Source organism: Mustela erminea, chromosome 10 (genome assembly GCF_009829155.1).
Source record: "Mustela erminea isolate mMusErm1 chromosome 10, mMusErm1.Pri, whole genome shotgun sequence".
Classification (NCBI taxonomy): Eukaryota; Metazoa; Chordata; class Mammalia; order Carnivora; family Mustelidae; genus Mustela; species Mustela erminea.
Genome location: NC_045623.1, coordinates 68,555,222 through 68,572,330, shown reverse-complemented (window position 1 = coordinate 68,572,330; position 17,109 = coordinate 68,555,222). Strand labels below are relative to the sequence as shown.

The following is a 17,109-nucleotide window of genomic DNA, read 5'->3' as shown; positions in this document are numbered from 1 at the left end:
AGGGGGAGAAGACATAAAATAATAAGTTTAATATTATTTGTAGACATACAAAGCAAGTGAATAACTGAATTCTCCCCCTTTCTTTTACAGTTATTTCATGAAGATGGAGAATGTTGGGTTTACGATGAACCGTTACTGAAACGTCTTGGTGCTGCCAAGCATTAGGTTGGGAAATGCAAAGTTTACACCTGACGACCAGGGCAATAGGCATAATTAAGCAGCAATCTTCCTTTGGGAGAACCTATTCACTCCCTTCTTATTGCAGTGGTTCCTATCTCAGGGATACTGGACTTTATGATGCAGATGAACAATTAAAGCGAGAAAAGCTTCCCTTTTTTCCTTTTCTGTGGCAGTTACAATTTTGACTTCAGTCCTGAGAAAAACTTCAGGTTTTGAAAACAAGATGTCTGCTTTTTTCCCCAAACCCCATGCTTTAAAAAGCATTTATAAATCCCAATCTTAACCCTTGCACACCTAGTATGGCTGTTAAGATATACATCTGTTCCTAGTTCACATAATCTTGGGTTCTATATACAACACACACACACACACACACACACACACACACACATATACATACATATATACCTGATGCCAGATTTTTCATAAATATTCCATCTACTGTAAATATTGGTTCCTCTGAGTTGTTTTAGAAACTTAGTGCAATGTATTAAAATCAAGTGTTAGGAAATTTCATGGCCTCACTTATAACAAATTTTGTTTTGGAATTGGACTATTATTAAATTGTATCTAACTCTGGACTATATTTAATTATACTCAATGCTTCTTAAGGCTTCATAAAGTAATTTTTCCAAATTTTTTTTTTAATGTGTTTCTTTTATCTGGCAACCTTGAATCCAGGAGCTAAGTAGCTTTACACAAGGACTCTCCTAACATAATGGAGGGGGTCCATCCCTTTTCTCAACCCTCCCTTATATCTGTGTTCTCTGTTTATCCCCACCATGCTATTCTCCAGAGTTCCTTGAATTCTCATACAGCACACATAGGCCTCCCAACATTTTATCCAAAAATATTTTATTGCCTTAGAGGGTTTAGAAAGAGGGTTTTAGATCCCCACCCCACACTGAGACAAATAAAAAAGAATGCCACAGCAGCAAATGGCTCATTCTGAAGGACATTACAGAACTATCTTTATTTAAAAATACATTAAAAAAAAAAAACCCACACACATGTATTAGCACCTAGCATTTAGGCACTAAAGCATCAGACAGGGCATCTCAAGGTTCTCCATCTGAGAGAACCAAGACAGGCCGGGTCTTCTCAAACTGCTTTTGCACGTTTTTTGGTAACACTTGGCATACCCTGCTACTTTCTCTCTGCCAGCTGCTATAGTAGTAACCCTTGGTTTGTTAGTCATAATGTGGGAGAAGGAGGTATAAATCAAATTCTATGATGGCAGTGCAAAAAATTCAATGGCACTAGTAGTAGTGTAACTTCATAAAATACAAACACGTTTTTAAATACACAATGCTTCAGGCCAACGAGACTGCAGTTTATTTGACTATTTTATGGTAGGGGAGAAGGTTAAGTGTTGATGTGAAAGCCCTGATATCAGTAATGGGGATGGTAGAGTCTACCAGCAGAGGAGAGGATGGCAGGTAGGTTAGCTGCATCACTTCACAAGAAGAGTTTGAATCCTCCCCAGAAGGGGAACCATCTTCTTCTAGCTCATACTTCCCAAATCCAACAACCTGAAAGAAGCCAAAGACTTGAGGTGAGAAACATGCTGACCAGATAGGGGCAAAGACCTATTACAATCTAGTCCCAACCCAAACTCAGGGAATGGTAACTGGGCTGAATGACTGCTCTGGAAAGGACAGAGCTATAGTTCAGTTACTATACTCACATGAACACTGAGCATTTTACTTCCTGGTCCTCTGTGAGCCTTGAACCAGTTGACTAGGTCAGATTTGGAGAATGACTTCAGTGCTTCAATCTTGCAGGAGAAAGGGAAGACAGGAAAGAAGGAAAGCTGTAAAAGACTAGCAGTGTATTTTCTGAAAAAGTTGTTATTAAACTAACATGCCCCCTAGGCAGATCTCTTTGGTTCTGCTTAGCACCTGAGCATATCATTTTATTCTTCCAGGTTTCAGCTTGCCCTCAACATTCCAGAGAAGGATGAAAATGAGCTTCTGTGACACACCTTTCTGTGTTTCATAGCAATAGTTAACCCTGGCAAATAAGCAAGAAAGGGTAGCAGATGCTATAGTTACAGCTGAGTAGTACACACGGAGCCAAAACCCATCACCTTCGTGTAACCTCTCAGGTGCATGCTAAGGCATACTCTGGCCTGAGAAAATACAGTAACAATTGAAACAGATGAAGAGAAGTTTGTCTTCTGATCAGAAAACTGGAGCACCTTTTGAGCTGGGCTGAAACCTCTTGTTAAACCACCCTTTTGCCTCAGTGTCTTTGTTAATTCATCATGTAGGGTTATATTCTCAGAGAGCTAGACCGCAGGTCCTAGAGCTGTATTTGTAGGTTTTATTACTTTGGGCCAGAAGCAGTCAAAAAGACCTGACACCCAGAATTAATAAATCTGGAGAGGAATTGCTCAAAGATCAGAAGTTCTCTATTTTCTTTAAATAGCAGAAACCTTTTTCCCTCACAAATCTGTAGTGAGCCTCAATATAAACACAATATATAAAACAATTACGTTACACAGAAACAGTACCAATACAAAAATGGATCTGGTCTTTTCCACACAATACTGATTTGCTTGGGATTGTGACTCATAAAATCAGGAGTCCCGGTCAGGACTCTGATACTCAAAACGGTGTTACTACCTCATGGGCAAGACGGTCAAAGAGATACTGCTGGGTGACCACTTCGTTCCAGTTCCTGTCCACCTCCTCCCCAAGATGGGTATCCTCGCACTCCTTCAACTTGATCAGAGCTGTGACCTATTCCACCAAAGAGAGAAACCCTCAGATGTAGCATCACACCAGTTGCCCCAGCACACACTTGATCCTGTTTGGTCTGGTTTATGAGAGACCTGCTGTGATCCCTTCACTTGGGACCTGCCAGCAGGAAGGGGAGGGATGAAGCTAGGAAGACATTTTGGTCACATTAAGGTGGAACTACAAAACTCAAGAACTGGCCAAAGGAACAAAAGACCAGGCCAGCATTACTCACCTGGGTGTTGAATGCTTCCTCAGTGAGGTTCTCGATCTTCTCCTCAAAGCTAGAAAGAAACTCTTCTATCTTCTTATCAACAACTTCAGAACTGAAACAAAATATCTTCAATTAAAAGTCACCAGAGGCAGCAGCTCTGCTAATAGGTCCTATTCCCATGCTTTAATAAAGCCAGTATTTTGCACCAAAAAAGAAAAAAAAAAAAAACCTGGTCTCAAACAATGCAAAGGAGAAAAAGGGCTAAGGCATGGTTCTAGAAAGAGACTGAAGTCTTTTCTTCCAGGCCTCAGTACTCTTTCCCTAAGCTGAGTGAGAGAACGGAAAAGGACCCAACCCCTAACTCCAGTAGTCCACCTTCTGACATCCTCAGCACAGAAGCAGTGACAACCCATGCTTGACCCCGCTCCAAAGCTGAGAACCAGCAAGACTTGAACCCTGGTTCTAGGATAAATGCCAGATCAGCCATTTCTGCTTTTCTTGTCCTTAGGCCCGCCTAGAGAGAGGACACACTGGTAAGCCCTGCACAGTGACCATGGAATACCACAGGCCTTCTAGGATCATTGGAACCATTATTGATCCATCTTGGATCAGGCCATCTATGACCCACCCTGCATCTCCACCCCCAAGTGAAGCAAACCCTACTCAGTCAGAGTTGCCTGAGGTTTAAGGAAGCACCTATAACCCCCAATCTCCAGGCTAAGAATAATAGTTGTGCCCATCTACTCACTTGTATTTCGTTGCCTGAGTCCCCACAGTGACAGAGAATCCTAAAATCCCAGATGTGTTCCTACAGGTAGGGTAAACATGGTACCTACGGCCAGAATGAAAAGTTCTGTGAACTCAGGTAGTCCCCAGGGCCCTGCACTCACTAGAGGTGAGTGGGAAGGGTTTCTGCACATCCTAACTGGACCTGGAGATCTAAAGAAAATCCAGATGGTATGCATCTACTTCATTTTTGAGTTAGGGTGTCCACCCCTCTTCTGAACTGAGAACTACGCACTAGCTTTTTTCCTTGCTAATCTTTGAAACTTGACTGAACTAAAAATCTGATCATAGTCCAAGATGCAGATTCTAGTTGTTTTGACCAGTATGACTCTAAAACATGGAAGGACCAGCAAGCTCCAAGAGGCTGCACTCAGTCAGGATAACTGATAATACAGCCTGCAAAATAAGCCCCAGACCTTTATCTGAGCTCAGTGCTCTTGCCAGCAGACTTACCCAAGGGTCTGCTTGGTTCGAAGGAAGTCAAAACAAGGCTCTTCCATGTGCATCTGTAATTCAACATACTACCCATCAGCCCAACTCCTCCCAACACAGAAACCTCCATTTCTAACCCCCAAGTGTTGTACATAACCCCAAAGTCCAGCCTCCCTTACTGCCTTCTTCCTGAATTGCCCAGGCCCCCTTTCCATGCTCATAGCAGATGACAATACCAAAAATAACCCTCTCACCTACCAAACAGGTCCCCGACCCCTCCCAAGTCCCTGGCTCCCAGGCAGAAAGGCCAGTCCTCATAGTGGGTCAGAGGCTCCTGAATACATTACTCTTCTTTATTATAACTTACCACAAGCAGCTCCATAAGAGTGTATTCTTTTAGACTCCTGGCACCTGACTGAAAGGAGAGGTTGGTCAGACCAACTGAAAATCCAGTGGCTTAAAGTACTTTTTAAGAATCAGGCTATTCTTGATAACCATTTATTCAGGAATCCATCCTACTCTCTTCCTCCAAGAGTACTGATCACACTCTCTATTTCCTTATTTACAATTTTGTTGACATATCTACCTTCCCACTAGACAGCCTGTGAGGACAGAAATCACACTTGATCATTTGTATTCTTGGCCCTTGCACAGGACTGTATGTCCCAATGGAGGTGAGTCCCAACTGGACTTTGGGTATTGGAGTGATACCCAACTTGCCGGCTCCTGCCCAAGACCCAAGGAACAAAACCTGAAGTTAGGTACTTGAAGTTCAAGGTCCTAAGAACTTTCTGTTCTTAGGACCTTGAAAGAAAGCAGGAGGCCAAGAAGCAAGGATGCTGCTAGTACATCCCACAGTCAGGTTCCTCTAACAGACTGTCCCTTCCCACTTCACTAAATAAAGAGGCTAAAAGCCTGTGTGTCCTGCAAGTCCTGTTCAGTTAGACAAGGAGATATTCTGTTCAAAATGCCCTCTGGGAGGAGGGAAGTGGTTCTGTAAAGAAAGCTTGTTTTGGAAGTGCTAAGAGGTAATAGAAAGTACCTCAACAAACAAGGTCCCACAATATGAAATCTCACCCTACAACAGGTAAAGTACTATGGATTTTGAGCAGCAGAAACACTGGAAATGTGGACAGGGCTAAGCAGGGCCAGGCCATATCATTTATGAAATCTGGGCCCAGTAGTCATTTCAGCTTTAAATATTAAGCTGAGAACAGGGAGCCTGGGTGGCTGAAGTTGGTTAAGCGTCTGCGTTCAGCTCCAGTCAAGATCCCAGAGCCCTGGGATTGGAGTCCTATATCCTGCTCCCTGCACAGCAGAGAGTCAGCTTCTCCTCCTGCCCCTCGCCACCGCTCGTGCACGCTCACTCGCTAGCTCTCTTGCTCTCTCAAATAAATCTTAAAGAAAAGCTGAGAACCTGGATAAAAGCAAGCAAACTAGTTATCTATAGCCAGAGTGAGATAAGCTCCACAGACGAGGTAGGTCTCTATAGGAAGACGTAGGTCCAGGGCCAGAAACACAGTAAAAGGACAGGGTGACAGGCCTGCCCAAAGCCCAGACCAGGAGGATCTTCACAGGGCCTGACAAGATAAGTCATCTCCTCATGCAGGACATCCAGGAACCATAGCATAGGAACCCGAGTTTAGGAAGTCTGAGATCAGTCTAGATAGGCACAGGTCCCCATTGTCCTAGAATTAAGTGGGACTAACCACAAGTTATGGGCCAACTAAGCCTGTTGAAAAGCTCTTATTTTAATCCCCATCCCGCCTTTCTAGAATGGTGTGGAAAGAACACAGGATCTGAGGACACAAGGAATAGATTCAGGCCCCAATTAGTAGGACTTCCGGGAAGTAAGGGACTGTGGACTTCGTATTCATCATCAAAATACAGTGACAAGTCCTTTATCTCAGATGCTTTAAAACTTTTAATTATGACTCTGGTAGTCATTCTGTTTGCTATATATTGGTTGCTTAGCTATGTTACTTTTGTCTCTTTTTCAAAACTGTTCTTTTAAAAAATACCCTGCTACTTGGGGTTTTGTCAGGGGAACACATGGGAACTTCCAACCACTCTTCAGTCTCTGTCCCTCTGGACTAGTAGCTGAATGATTCAGTGAAGCCCTATGATTGTAAAAGGATCCATTTCACTAATAGGAGCAATTTTTAAAATTCAATTGCTTCAGGAAGACAAATGACCCTAAGGATTAAAAGCTACAGAGTTAACTGCAAAAGGGCCTTGAAAGTCGTAGGGTCACGACTTCCAGGTACTTTGGACTTTTAGTGCCCTAGTACTTAGGCTTTAGTGCCCTGAAGATACTTAGCCATGAGGATGGCCATCTGTAAAGGGGCCAACTGACCTGGTAGTACACAGTGACTTCAGAGTTGGCATCACCCTTGTTCAGAGCTCTCACTTTGCACAGGTGGTGGCCACTAGGCAGCTCTACCACCTGGAACTGCACAGGCATCTCCTGTTCCAGAGGCATGAAGTTCAGCTTGCTGCAAAAGAATGAGTATGGGTCACTGCGCAGTGCCTTTATCCTCTTACCCCACAAACTACTCTTACCTCACAAACTACTGTGAAGAGGAGGTCAGGCTGCCCATAGTCCCTTCTGAATTAACTTTGTTTACACAACCAGCTTCAAGAAAACCTACCATAAGGAGCATCATTCATTGTGGATTTAGTAATAACTGAGCTGTGGCTCAAGGCCCTACTGCTGGTAGGAATAAACAACTCCCACAGAGAAAAAACAAACCAATACTCACTCAACAACATATTTCAGGAAATCCACTGATTCCTAGGAAGCAAAAGAGAAAATAACTATAGCAGGCTCTCCTGACATTAATTTCACCCAGAAGCAACTAATATCAATATTCTAATTCTTTAAGAAGCCCTGGATAGAATTAAGGAAAGCAGATATAGTCTCTCAACAACATTGATTATGACTGTTGAAAATTAAGAGGCTCTCACAACTGAACATCTCCTCTGTTCTTCCATTGGCATTCTGTTTACCTGTACACTGTGACATGATCAAACTTAACTGTCCAGGTTAGCCTACTAGGCTGTGTCCTCTGTGACACCTGTGACTGTGTTATCAAAACCTCGGTCTATAAATACAGAACACGGCATAGAGCAATACAACAACACTTAACACTAAGTGAATGCTTCTTCTCCCCTCTCAAGACTTTTTTCTCATCTACAAAATTGGGTATAAAAGGAGGTGTCAGCTCAACTCTACAGTGGTTTCTACCTACAGCAATTCATGGTACTAAGTCCTCTGGACCAAAAGGACCCCCGCCCAGTACTCCCACTGTGCTCAGAAAAGCAGGCAGCTACCCTACTTCTCTCTATGAGTTGAAGCTTTTAAACTTAACGTGGGGAGGAAAGAAACTAAGGTTGGTTTGAAGGCTGGGGAATAAAGACAGGAAGTGGAGAGGCGATAGCAGCCAGTCTCAAGAGTGGCCACATATATATTCCATCAAAGGGCCAGTCTTGAGAAACTGGGAAGCCATGAAGAAAGATGGTCAACAGCCAAGTAATTTACGGAGTCCCAAACAAGCATTCTTGGCTGGAAGAGGCCTTTTAGTTACAAGATCCACATACCTATCCCACTCAATATATGTCAGAACAAACTCCTCATATGCCCACCAAACCTATTTTTCCCACTCCTCCAACAACCCACTGGTTCAAGCAAGAAATTCAGGCATCATCTTAAACCCCTCCCTCCTCTATTAGACCAACATCCAATTAGTCAGAGTTTTAGCCATCCTCTACCGCACTATTTCTCTTTTCATTTACTTTGCCTAACTTCAGGCTTCATCATTTTTTGCCTCAATGTGTGCGTGCATGTGTGTGTGTATGTGTGTGTGTGTCAAACACACATAACAAAGTTTACCATCTTAACCATTTTTAAGTGTACAGTTCCATAGTGTTAAGTATAGATACAATGTTGTAAAACGGAACTCCAAAACTTCCTCACCTTGCAAAACTGAAATTCTGTACCCATAAAACAACTCCCCCTTTTTTCCACCTTCCCAACCCTTGGTAACCACTACTCCACTTTCTGTTTCTATGACTTTGACTACTCTGGATACCTCATAAACTCTGGAATCATGTCAACTCTTATAAAAGCCTCTTAACTGGTCCCTGCATCTTTCTTAACAACAAATCCCTTTTTAGATGCTTCACTGATTTTTCCATTTACTACAAGATAAAGCCCAAGCTCCTTAACACACAACCTTGATATACAAGTTCTGCCAAAGTGTGTGTGTGTGTGTCTGTGTACATCCCTCAGTATACCCCAGAGCTTACACTTTAATTTCTAAACTGTCGTTTCCACACACAATCTTCAACAAATAACCAATACCATGTATTTACCCAATCCATTTCATCCAAAGCTCTATCCATTATCAGCAATCTTCTCATTAAGAAAGTCTTGCACTGCATCAGAATGGCTGTGCTATGTCAACTCTACAGAGCTTCTCTTTCTGGAGAACTAACGCAATTCCAGAGCCCACAGCAGCATTCAGACCTAGCCAAGAGCAAGAGAGCACCTCACACTCACTGTGCTTGTGACATTTCCTTGTACCAGGCCTTCAACAAAGAGCTGGGATTTGAACTCCTTGACGAAGCTCAGCAAAGACTCAAGGGAAAGGCCATCCATCAAAGCCCGGTACTTGTCAATCATAGACCAACGGGCATATTCCAGGATTAAAAGCCGCACATCTCTGTTCAGAGGGCAGAAAAAAAAGTTTCATCATTTTGAAATGAATCTTAAGGTAAAAAAAAGATTTTGTTAAGTTTCTAGAGGTGACATGTTTCTAAAAAGACAGAATTTTGGGGGCGCCTGAGTGGCTCAGTGAGTTAAGCCTCTGCCTTTGGCTCGGGTCATGATCTCAGAGTCCTCGGATTGAGTTCCGCATCAGGCTCTCTGCTCAGCAGGGAGCCTGCTTCCCTCTCTCTTTGCCTGCCTCACTGCCTACTTGTGATCTCTGTCAAATTAATAAATAAAATCTTTTAAAAAAAGAATTTCTATCATAAGATGGGAGAAAATGTCATAATCACCAAAAAGCGCTTAAAATTACATACACAAAATTATATATAGATTTGCTCTCTGGTACAACTCACTTACCTGTCTCAATTGCAAAATAAAAATTTCACATTAGTTGCCAGATGAGTCACAAACCAATTTAGAATATTACTATTTTTGTTTGAAATCTCATTAACATTTTATTAATTACTAGGGGCCAGCATTATGGGAATCTATTACTGCAGTGACAACATAGTACACATAGTGGCTCTAGGCCAGAATCAGACCAACCCCTGTTCCTCATCCCCCCAACTTCTCCCACCCCGAACTCTCCTCCCTCCTCACACTAAACTGCTGGAACGTGGCAAATTAATATCTGTGACTCAATTTCTTCATCTGTGAAACAAGGGAAATAGTAATGGCTACCATTATAAGGTTTTGGACAGAATTAAATAGATATGTACAGATAAAGGTTTTATATGTAGCAAATAACAAATAAATAGGTATAATTATTAGTCTACCACATTTTAATAAGGTAGTATTCAGGAGTTACTGGATACACAGGGCTATTTTTCATCATACTGAAAGTCCCAGACAACTCTCCTTTCCAACTTACATTTGGTTATTAGTTTTTATAACTTTTTATGACCAGATTATCAGTTACTACCAGTCTGACTCTTAACTGCCACCTGCCTCGCTTTTGAATTTTGTTCATATGTGGGCTCCATATAACTGTGTCAAAAAGGAGTGGTGGAGAGCTGGGGTAACTAGGTGATGGACATTAAGGAGAGCATGTAATGTAAAATGAGCACTGGGTACTATGTAAGACTGATGAATCACAGGCCTCTACCTCTGAAACCAATAATACATTATATATTAATTAACTGAATTTAAATTTTAAAATTAAAATAAATAAAGAACTGACCATGAAATAAATAACTGTGTCAAGAGTAGGGTCTCTATATAAGGTTGTGCTGTTTACCATTTCTAGATGCCCAGCAAGATCAAGCAAGCCACGTGCTCAAAGGGCTGTGTCTGCATAGAGGGGACTTTTTTCTCCCTCCCACAAAGGCTCTTCCTGCTGAAAGAGGGCATCCAAAAGGGTACTTTTTCTGATTCACACAGAGGTACATCTAGGCTACCATTAGCCCTAGACAAAAGAACAGGCTCGGGGAACCTGGGTGGCTCAGTTGTTAAGCCTCTGTCTTCATCTCAAGTCATGATCGCAGAGTCCAGGGATTGAGCCCTGTATTGACCTTCCTGCTTCTCCCTCTCCCACTCCCCCTGCTTATGTTCCTGCTCTGACTGTGTCTCTGTCAAATAAATAAATGAAATCATTAAAAAAAAAATCTCTTTTAAGACTATGCTTTCAATTCTTTAAAAAAAAATAACATAAAGAACAGGCTCTAATGAAAGCCTCAAGGGGGTATGAGCAGAGGGTTTAAGCATTATTATACAGTCAGAAGTCTTTTTGCTGTCCTCTGGAAACTTGGCTGAATTCTGGATAGCTACAGTTGCCAGGTAAGTGACAGGTTAAGCAATTAAACTCAACTGTCTCATCACAGCAATACCCAATATACTAAAATCAGCAGTAAAGCAATTTTGAACTATAACAAAGCCAGCATTTCTTTTTTTTTTTTTTTTAAGGATTTTATTTGTTTATTTGACAGACAGAGATCACAAGTAGACAGAGAGGCAGGCAGAGAGAGAGACAGGGAAGCAGGCTCCCCGCTGAGCACAGAGCCCGATGCAGAACTCGGTCCCAGGACCCTGAGATCATGACCTGAGCCACCCAGGCACTCCAAAGCCAGTATTTCTTTAACTGTTGTTCACTTGCAAACTTTGGAAAAAACATCCTTGTTTACCTTTAGCCTCTGAGTAGAGTCAGTAGGCTTATTTTAGTCCTACTCACAGAGTTACTTAAGCTATGTTTGGAGATCCTATAACCTGGGGGCACCTGAGTGGCTCACTAAATGTCTGCTTTTAGCTCAGGTCATGAGCCCAGGGTCTTGGGATGGAGCCCCATGTGGAGCTCTCTACTCAGCAGAAATCCTGCTTCTCCCTCTCCCACTCCCCCTGCTTGTATCCACTCTCTCACTGTCTGTCAAATAAATAAAATCTTAAAAAAAAAATAAAATAAAATAAAGAATTCCTATAACCCAATGGATGGTCTCCTTAACCACAGCCAATTCTAATTTGAAAAATTATTACTGAAACTACAGCCTCATTCCCTCTACACCTAACCCCTAGAAAGGCAAATACTTTCAGGCCTTCAAAATATAAGCCGATCCTATGTATACACACTTGGCCAGAGTTTCAGGCTTGATGAGGATGTTAAAGTAGGTCTTCTTCAACTGCTCAGTTATCATTGTGAAGACAGCTGGTGTGGAACTGAATTCTGCTAGGTAATCAATAATGAGCTGAAATAGTAGCTAAAAAGAAAAGAAAGAGGAACCTTGAGTAAAGAAGCATGAAATCCACTATTCTTAAAGATTTTCTTCTTCCAAATAAACTTAAATAATTTTTTATTCACTATCTCCACTGCCCCTAAATGTGACTTTAACTGTGAGGGCATTACATTTATATATTAATTTTGGAAGTAATGACAACTTTTATCAAACTATCCTATCCAGTGTTGGCTGCAGAGAAACTGACAGCAAAGGGCTGTGAAATCAAGCCTGAAGCAGAGGCTGTATTGCATGCATTGCTAGTAATTAGTCAATACGTTGCTCTTATGTGTCACCAGCCAAGAAAACGTGCTAATCCACATCAGTGAACATTTCTTTCTGTTTATACCAACTCATCCATACTATACTTGGTGCTTTAGGGGCAACAAACATAAAATTTAAACATCTTTATGAGCAAAACAGAACACTTGTACTTACAGGTAGTTTGTGGTTGAATCCCTTCACTCGAATAATTAAACCATGTTCTCCAGCTACCAACTTATACTCTAGCTGGGCCACATCTGCTTCATATGCTGGCTCCGCAAGGTTATGGGTAAGGATATTGACAAAGATATCAAAGAGGACCACACTGAGAGTATAAAATGCAAACACCACCATTAATTGGCAAGAAATAAACATGAACGAATGTGCTTTGGAATAGGAAATTCCATGTTTAGAAAGACAGTGACTACTCCATAATGTAGTTCAAAGGTAAATAGTGCTTACCCAGGACTCGTTTTATAGGCATATTACAGAATATCTACCTTCAGCAGTGCTTCCCAATCCTCATCATGTTACGCACACATGTAAAATGTTAGTGCTTATACTGAAAAATGGGGTACGTGTACAAGGCAACTGGCCCAAAGGCTCTGGCCATCCCTGCAGCCCAGGTTTTCTGACTGACAAATTAAAAATCTGAGAGAAGGAAGGCGGTTAATATACTCTTTCAAGTGGTATTAATAAATATTAGTGCTCCCTCTCATTCTAAGGCTAGATTCCGCAGTTTAAGCGGCAAAGGAAGAAGTATACTAACATTTCCTGAGCACCTCTCAGGCACATTCTAGGACTGACCTCCCACAGTGCAGTTATCTATAAATACGTTATTTGCTACAAACAAAGTATAATCAGATTCCTTGGGAGTTTCTAAATATAGGATCAACAGATGCATTTGTTCTTATTATAGACTGGAAGCTAATCCAAACTCCTCTCTCAAGAACCTTCTCAATCCAGTAATACTATGACTACTGTACACTATCAGCATGTTTCATAACTTGGTGCTGGAAATGGAGCTGCCACAACTCCATTTTAATGTTTAGTATTGATACAAATAATTTGTTGAGGGCACAGAAAAAAATACATAAATCAGCAGCACAGCTCAGTACTAATAGAGAAAATGAAGGAATGATTCAGAATTAAACAAAATAGTTTCTCAAAAAGAAACATTTTCCAGTAAAGGGGACAATTGCTTACTTTGCTGCAGACTTCTGTATCAGAGGTGAAATCAGATGGAAACGTATATAGGCTAAAAGAAAAAAAAAAAAGAAGAAGATAAGAAAATACAGGCCAGAGGCCTCAAATATTTTGTACATCTGCTATATGCCCCTAACATCACAGATTCTAAAAATTCTGAAATAAACTATTAGCCCTTAAATCCTTGTTACATCTTTATCCTCAAGTTATCTTTAAAAAAGTAGTATTTACCATTCTAAGTAGTATCCAGAAGGCACACTGTAATCTGTGGGAAGATCAGATACACAGACACACAAAGCAGCCTAGGAATGCTATATTTATTAATAGCTTTTTTCAGAGAAAATGTTTACGGAGGTATACATATCAAAAACATTAAAAAAAATCTCAATGCTCACAGAAAGCTATAGCAGAGACTTTCCAAAGAAGCTGAATAAATATTAAGACCATTTTTAGAAACACTGGTAAGTAATTCAAGAAACACCTTCCCCAAAACTCAAGAAGGCCTAAGAGTCATGGAACAGTTGTGTTAAGCTTGGGGATCTGGGTTAAATGGCAATGAAAGGATTTCATTTTATTTATTTATTTTTTTGGATCCCAAGCTGCTTCAGTAAGTTCCTATGCTATGCACAAGAACAGAAAATAAAAATGCAACACAGTCTGGGTCAACTTTAAAGACATTTGGGTCAACATTAAAGACAAGAACTCTTAAGTCTATTTAACTGTATACTGTGATTCTCTTACAATAAAAGCAAAATGGTAGAGGGAGAGTGATGGAGGATATTTTACATTTGTAATACTGGAATAGGCTAGCTATTGTGTCTAAGAATAATCTCCTTCAGCATACTCTTAACACACCACCCATTCCCTAAGATGGTCAAACACCTGGCTCTGCTTTCACTTAACTGCAAGAAGAGTATTTAAAAACAATTGCATTTTAGCCTTGAATCCTTATGTATTTCCTAGAATCTGTAATTTATACAAGGATTTCTGCAACTGCACTGGAGCACAGCATGGATCTGATAGATAAGCCTAGAAAAGATCTTCAGGGCCGCCTGGGTGGCTCAGTCATTAAGCATCTGCCTTTGGCTCAGGTCATGAGCCCAGGGTCCTCAGACTGAGCCCCACATTGGGCTCCCTGCTCCTCAGGAAGCCTATTTCTCCCTCTCCCACTCCCTCTGCTTGTGTTCCCTCTCTTCATTGTGTCTCTCTCTGTCAAATAAATAAATACAATCTTTAAAAAAAAAAAGAAAGAAAGACAGAAAGAAAGAAAGAAAGAAAGAAAGAAAGAAAAGATCTTCAACTGGAAGCGGAAGGAGAAAGGGAGACAGGTGACAGACACACAGAAATAGGCTGCTACCAAGTGGAGAAAGAGTTGCTATACCTAGCTCACTCCTTTTCCAGAGGGAAACAGTTTACCTTTGGGAATTTTGAATTTGTTGTCTTTCTTATACCACAGGCAACCTTGTGGCGTATTCACAATTTTAACAGGGTATTCTGTCTCAGGGCAGTCAAAAGCTTTCAACATGAAGTCCGTGGCTAACGAAAAAAAGAGTAATAATTCATTCAAGTAATTTAACATGATTCCCAATAATCTGTTCTTGGTTTTAGAAGTCTAGATAACTTTTCTTTGTGGCAAAAATAAGCCAAATTCAAATGCTAGAATATAATAAATTAGAACACAGAAAAGAAAATTCTCTTGGCCTTTACATGAACTCTGAAGATCTATAATTTCCTAATGATCAATTCTGATCTCTCCACATTCTGCTTCTTTGTCTTTCTCAAAGATAGTCTTAACTGTAAGAGGGGCCTTTAGTCAGGATAGTTGTATAAACCAATTTATAAACAAATCCATTCTTGAATAAAAATGTCTTTTATCAACCTTAAGGACATTTGAAACAAAAAAGTTCTGTTCTATCTAAGTCAAACTTGGGATGGCTGGGTGGCTCAGTCACTTAGGTCTTCACCTCAGGTCATGATCCCAGGGTCCTGAGATCAAGTTCCGCATCAGGCTCCTTGCTCAGCGGGGAACCTGCTTCTCCCTCTGCCTGCTGCTCCCCCTGCTTCTGCTCACTCTCTCTCTTGCTCTTTTTCTGGCAAATAAAATCTTACCCCAAAAAACAAAGTCAAATTTGTCCTCTAAGTTAATGAAAACATAAACTGTTTCATCCATATGTAGGTGAGAAAAGCTACTGAAAGGAAAACAAGAATATAAAAAACTACTTGTTACATTTATTAAAAAGAACTAGGTTGTTTAGATACTCAAAGTTCAAGATGTGGAACTGAACTGTTTAAAATATATGAGACTTTTAAAAAAGGCTTTTGGTCTTCTAACTGAGGTTAGATACATATAATAAAATTAACCATTTTAAAGTGAACAATTCAGAAGTATTTAGTACACTCATAATGTTGTGCAACCACCACTTCTATCCAGTTTCAAAACATTTTCATCACCCTAAAAGGAAACCTTTATACTCTATTAAATAGTCACTTCCCATTATCCACTCCCCTGCCTCCCCCCACTGGCAACCATCAACTTGTGTTCCGTCTCTATGGATTTATAAATCCTGGGTATTTCATATAAATGGAATCCTATATGACCCCTTATGTCTCGCTTCTTCAGCATAATGTTTTCAAGGTTCATCCATCTTGCAGCATGTGCATACTTCATTTATTTTTATTACCGAGTATTACTCCTTTGTATATATTTGCCATAATTTTTTCATCCATTCATTCACTGATGGACATATGGGCTATTTCCCATTAATGAATAATGCTGCCATGAACATGCACGTACATGTATTTATTTGGCTACTTTTTTTCAATTCTTTTGGGTATATACCTAGGAGTCGAATTGCTAGGGAAAATGGCGTTGATTAAATTAGTTATATCGACTGTAACCTTTGACCTAGACCAGTGACCTTCTCATAGTTAGAATGTTTCCCATTGCAGGCATGTAGACAGGCAGACAGATACACATATATCTCTATACAGAACCAAAGTTCTTGAAATAAAACCCTTTCCTTATAAAGCAATTAAACATTTCACTATTTTCCATCCTGTTTTTTTTTTTTTTTTAATGCTTTCATAACTCATTACACACTGACCTGAAAACCCACTACAATGATTTCACAAAACTTCTGGTTTAAAAAACACTAGAACAACCAGGAAAGATAATGGCTGTTCCTACAGAGATTTGACATAAAAGGATCAGCTATGATTCCCAAGAAAAAGCAAAAGTTTCAGGGAGTCCCAAGATACATTTAAGTCCTATTTTCTCCCTTCACCAACTGACTAGTCTAGGAAAAGTCACTTTGCCTTTTTAAGCCTCTGGTTTTCTCATCCAAAAAAGTAAGAAAACAATGTTACTGGGAAGCTCAAATAGGAATTCAAATGACACTTTGTAAATGCACTATACAGCTGCTATTTGTTTTATTGATACATAAATAGATTATGTATAATAACTACTTTTTCACCGACCTATGTACTTATTTTCAGCTGGAAGATGAAGATCTGGATTTAAGTCAAAATTAGTCTTCCATAGTTCAGCCCAAGAGTTTTCAACATCTGTAGAGATGAAAAACAAACTGATCCAATAAAAAATGCTGAGAATTCTCAATAACAAACCAATTAACAACTAGCCTTCACAAATCAATTTTTCTTTCTCAGGAAAACTGTAATATATCCAGGCATGCGAGCCATTTACTACTCAAAGTGTGGTTAGTGTCACTGGTACCACCTGGGAGCTTATTAGAAATGCGGAATTTCAGGCCCTACCCCAGAGCTAGTGAATAAGAATTTGTATTTTAATAAGAT

The 17,109-nt window shown here is 40.4% G+C and overlaps 2 protein-coding genes across 10 annotated transcripts in view; one reads left to right on the top strand and one right to left on the bottom strand.

The window, feature by feature from the left end:
* The window catches only part of OSBPL9 (oxysterol binding protein like 9), a 169,468-nt gene extending 166,888 nt beyond the window's left edge, over positions 1 to 2,580 (top strand). For 6 of the 7 annotated variants that reach the window (XM_032302364.1, XM_032302363.1, XM_032302362.1 and 3 more), the window contains one exon: positions 91 to 816. In XM_032302364.1, coding sequence (XP_032158255.1) covers positions 91 to 165 — 75 coding nt within the window. In that variant the 3' untranslated portion in view covers positions 166 to 816. Of the gene's footprint in view, positions 1 to 90; positions 817 to 2,107 lie in introns of those variants that run through there. The other variant, XM_032302361.1, reaches the window with a different exon arrangement.
* NRDC (nardilysin convertase) overlaps positions 1,124 to 17,109 on the bottom strand; it is a 97,609-nt gene continuing 81,623 nt past the window's right edge. For 2 of the 3 annotated variants that reach the window (XM_032302358.1, XM_032302359.1), the window contains 15 exons: positions 16,774 to 16,860; positions 14,713 to 14,832; positions 13,297 to 13,348; positions 12,265 to 12,415; positions 11,684 to 11,811; positions 8,915 to 9,077; positions 7,116 to 7,147; positions 6,710 to 6,848; positions 4,721 to 4,768; positions 4,375 to 4,427; positions 3,884 to 3,967; positions 3,157 to 3,247; positions 2,808 to 2,924; positions 1,868 to 1,957; positions 1,124 to 1,712 (listed from right to left, as the gene is read on the bottom strand). In XM_032302358.1, the coding sequence (XP_032158249.1) occupies positions 1,515 to 1,712; positions 1,868 to 1,957; positions 2,808 to 2,924; positions 3,157 to 3,247; positions 3,884 to 3,967; positions 4,375 to 4,427; positions 4,721 to 4,768; positions 6,710 to 6,848; positions 7,116 to 7,147; positions 8,915 to 9,077; positions 11,684 to 11,811; positions 12,265 to 12,415; positions 13,297 to 13,348; positions 14,713 to 14,832; positions 16,774 to 16,860 (1,553 nt within the window). In that variant the 3' untranslated portion in view covers positions 1,124 to 1,514. Of the gene's footprint in view, positions 1,713 to 1,867; positions 1,958 to 2,807; positions 2,925 to 3,156; positions 3,248 to 3,883; positions 3,968 to 4,374; positions 4,428 to 4,720; positions 4,769 to 6,709; positions 6,849 to 7,115; positions 7,148 to 8,914; positions 9,078 to 11,683; positions 11,812 to 12,264; positions 12,416 to 13,296; positions 13,349 to 14,712; positions 14,833 to 16,773; positions 16,861 to 17,109 lie in introns of those variants that run through there. The other variant, XR_004276200.1, reaches the window with a different exon arrangement.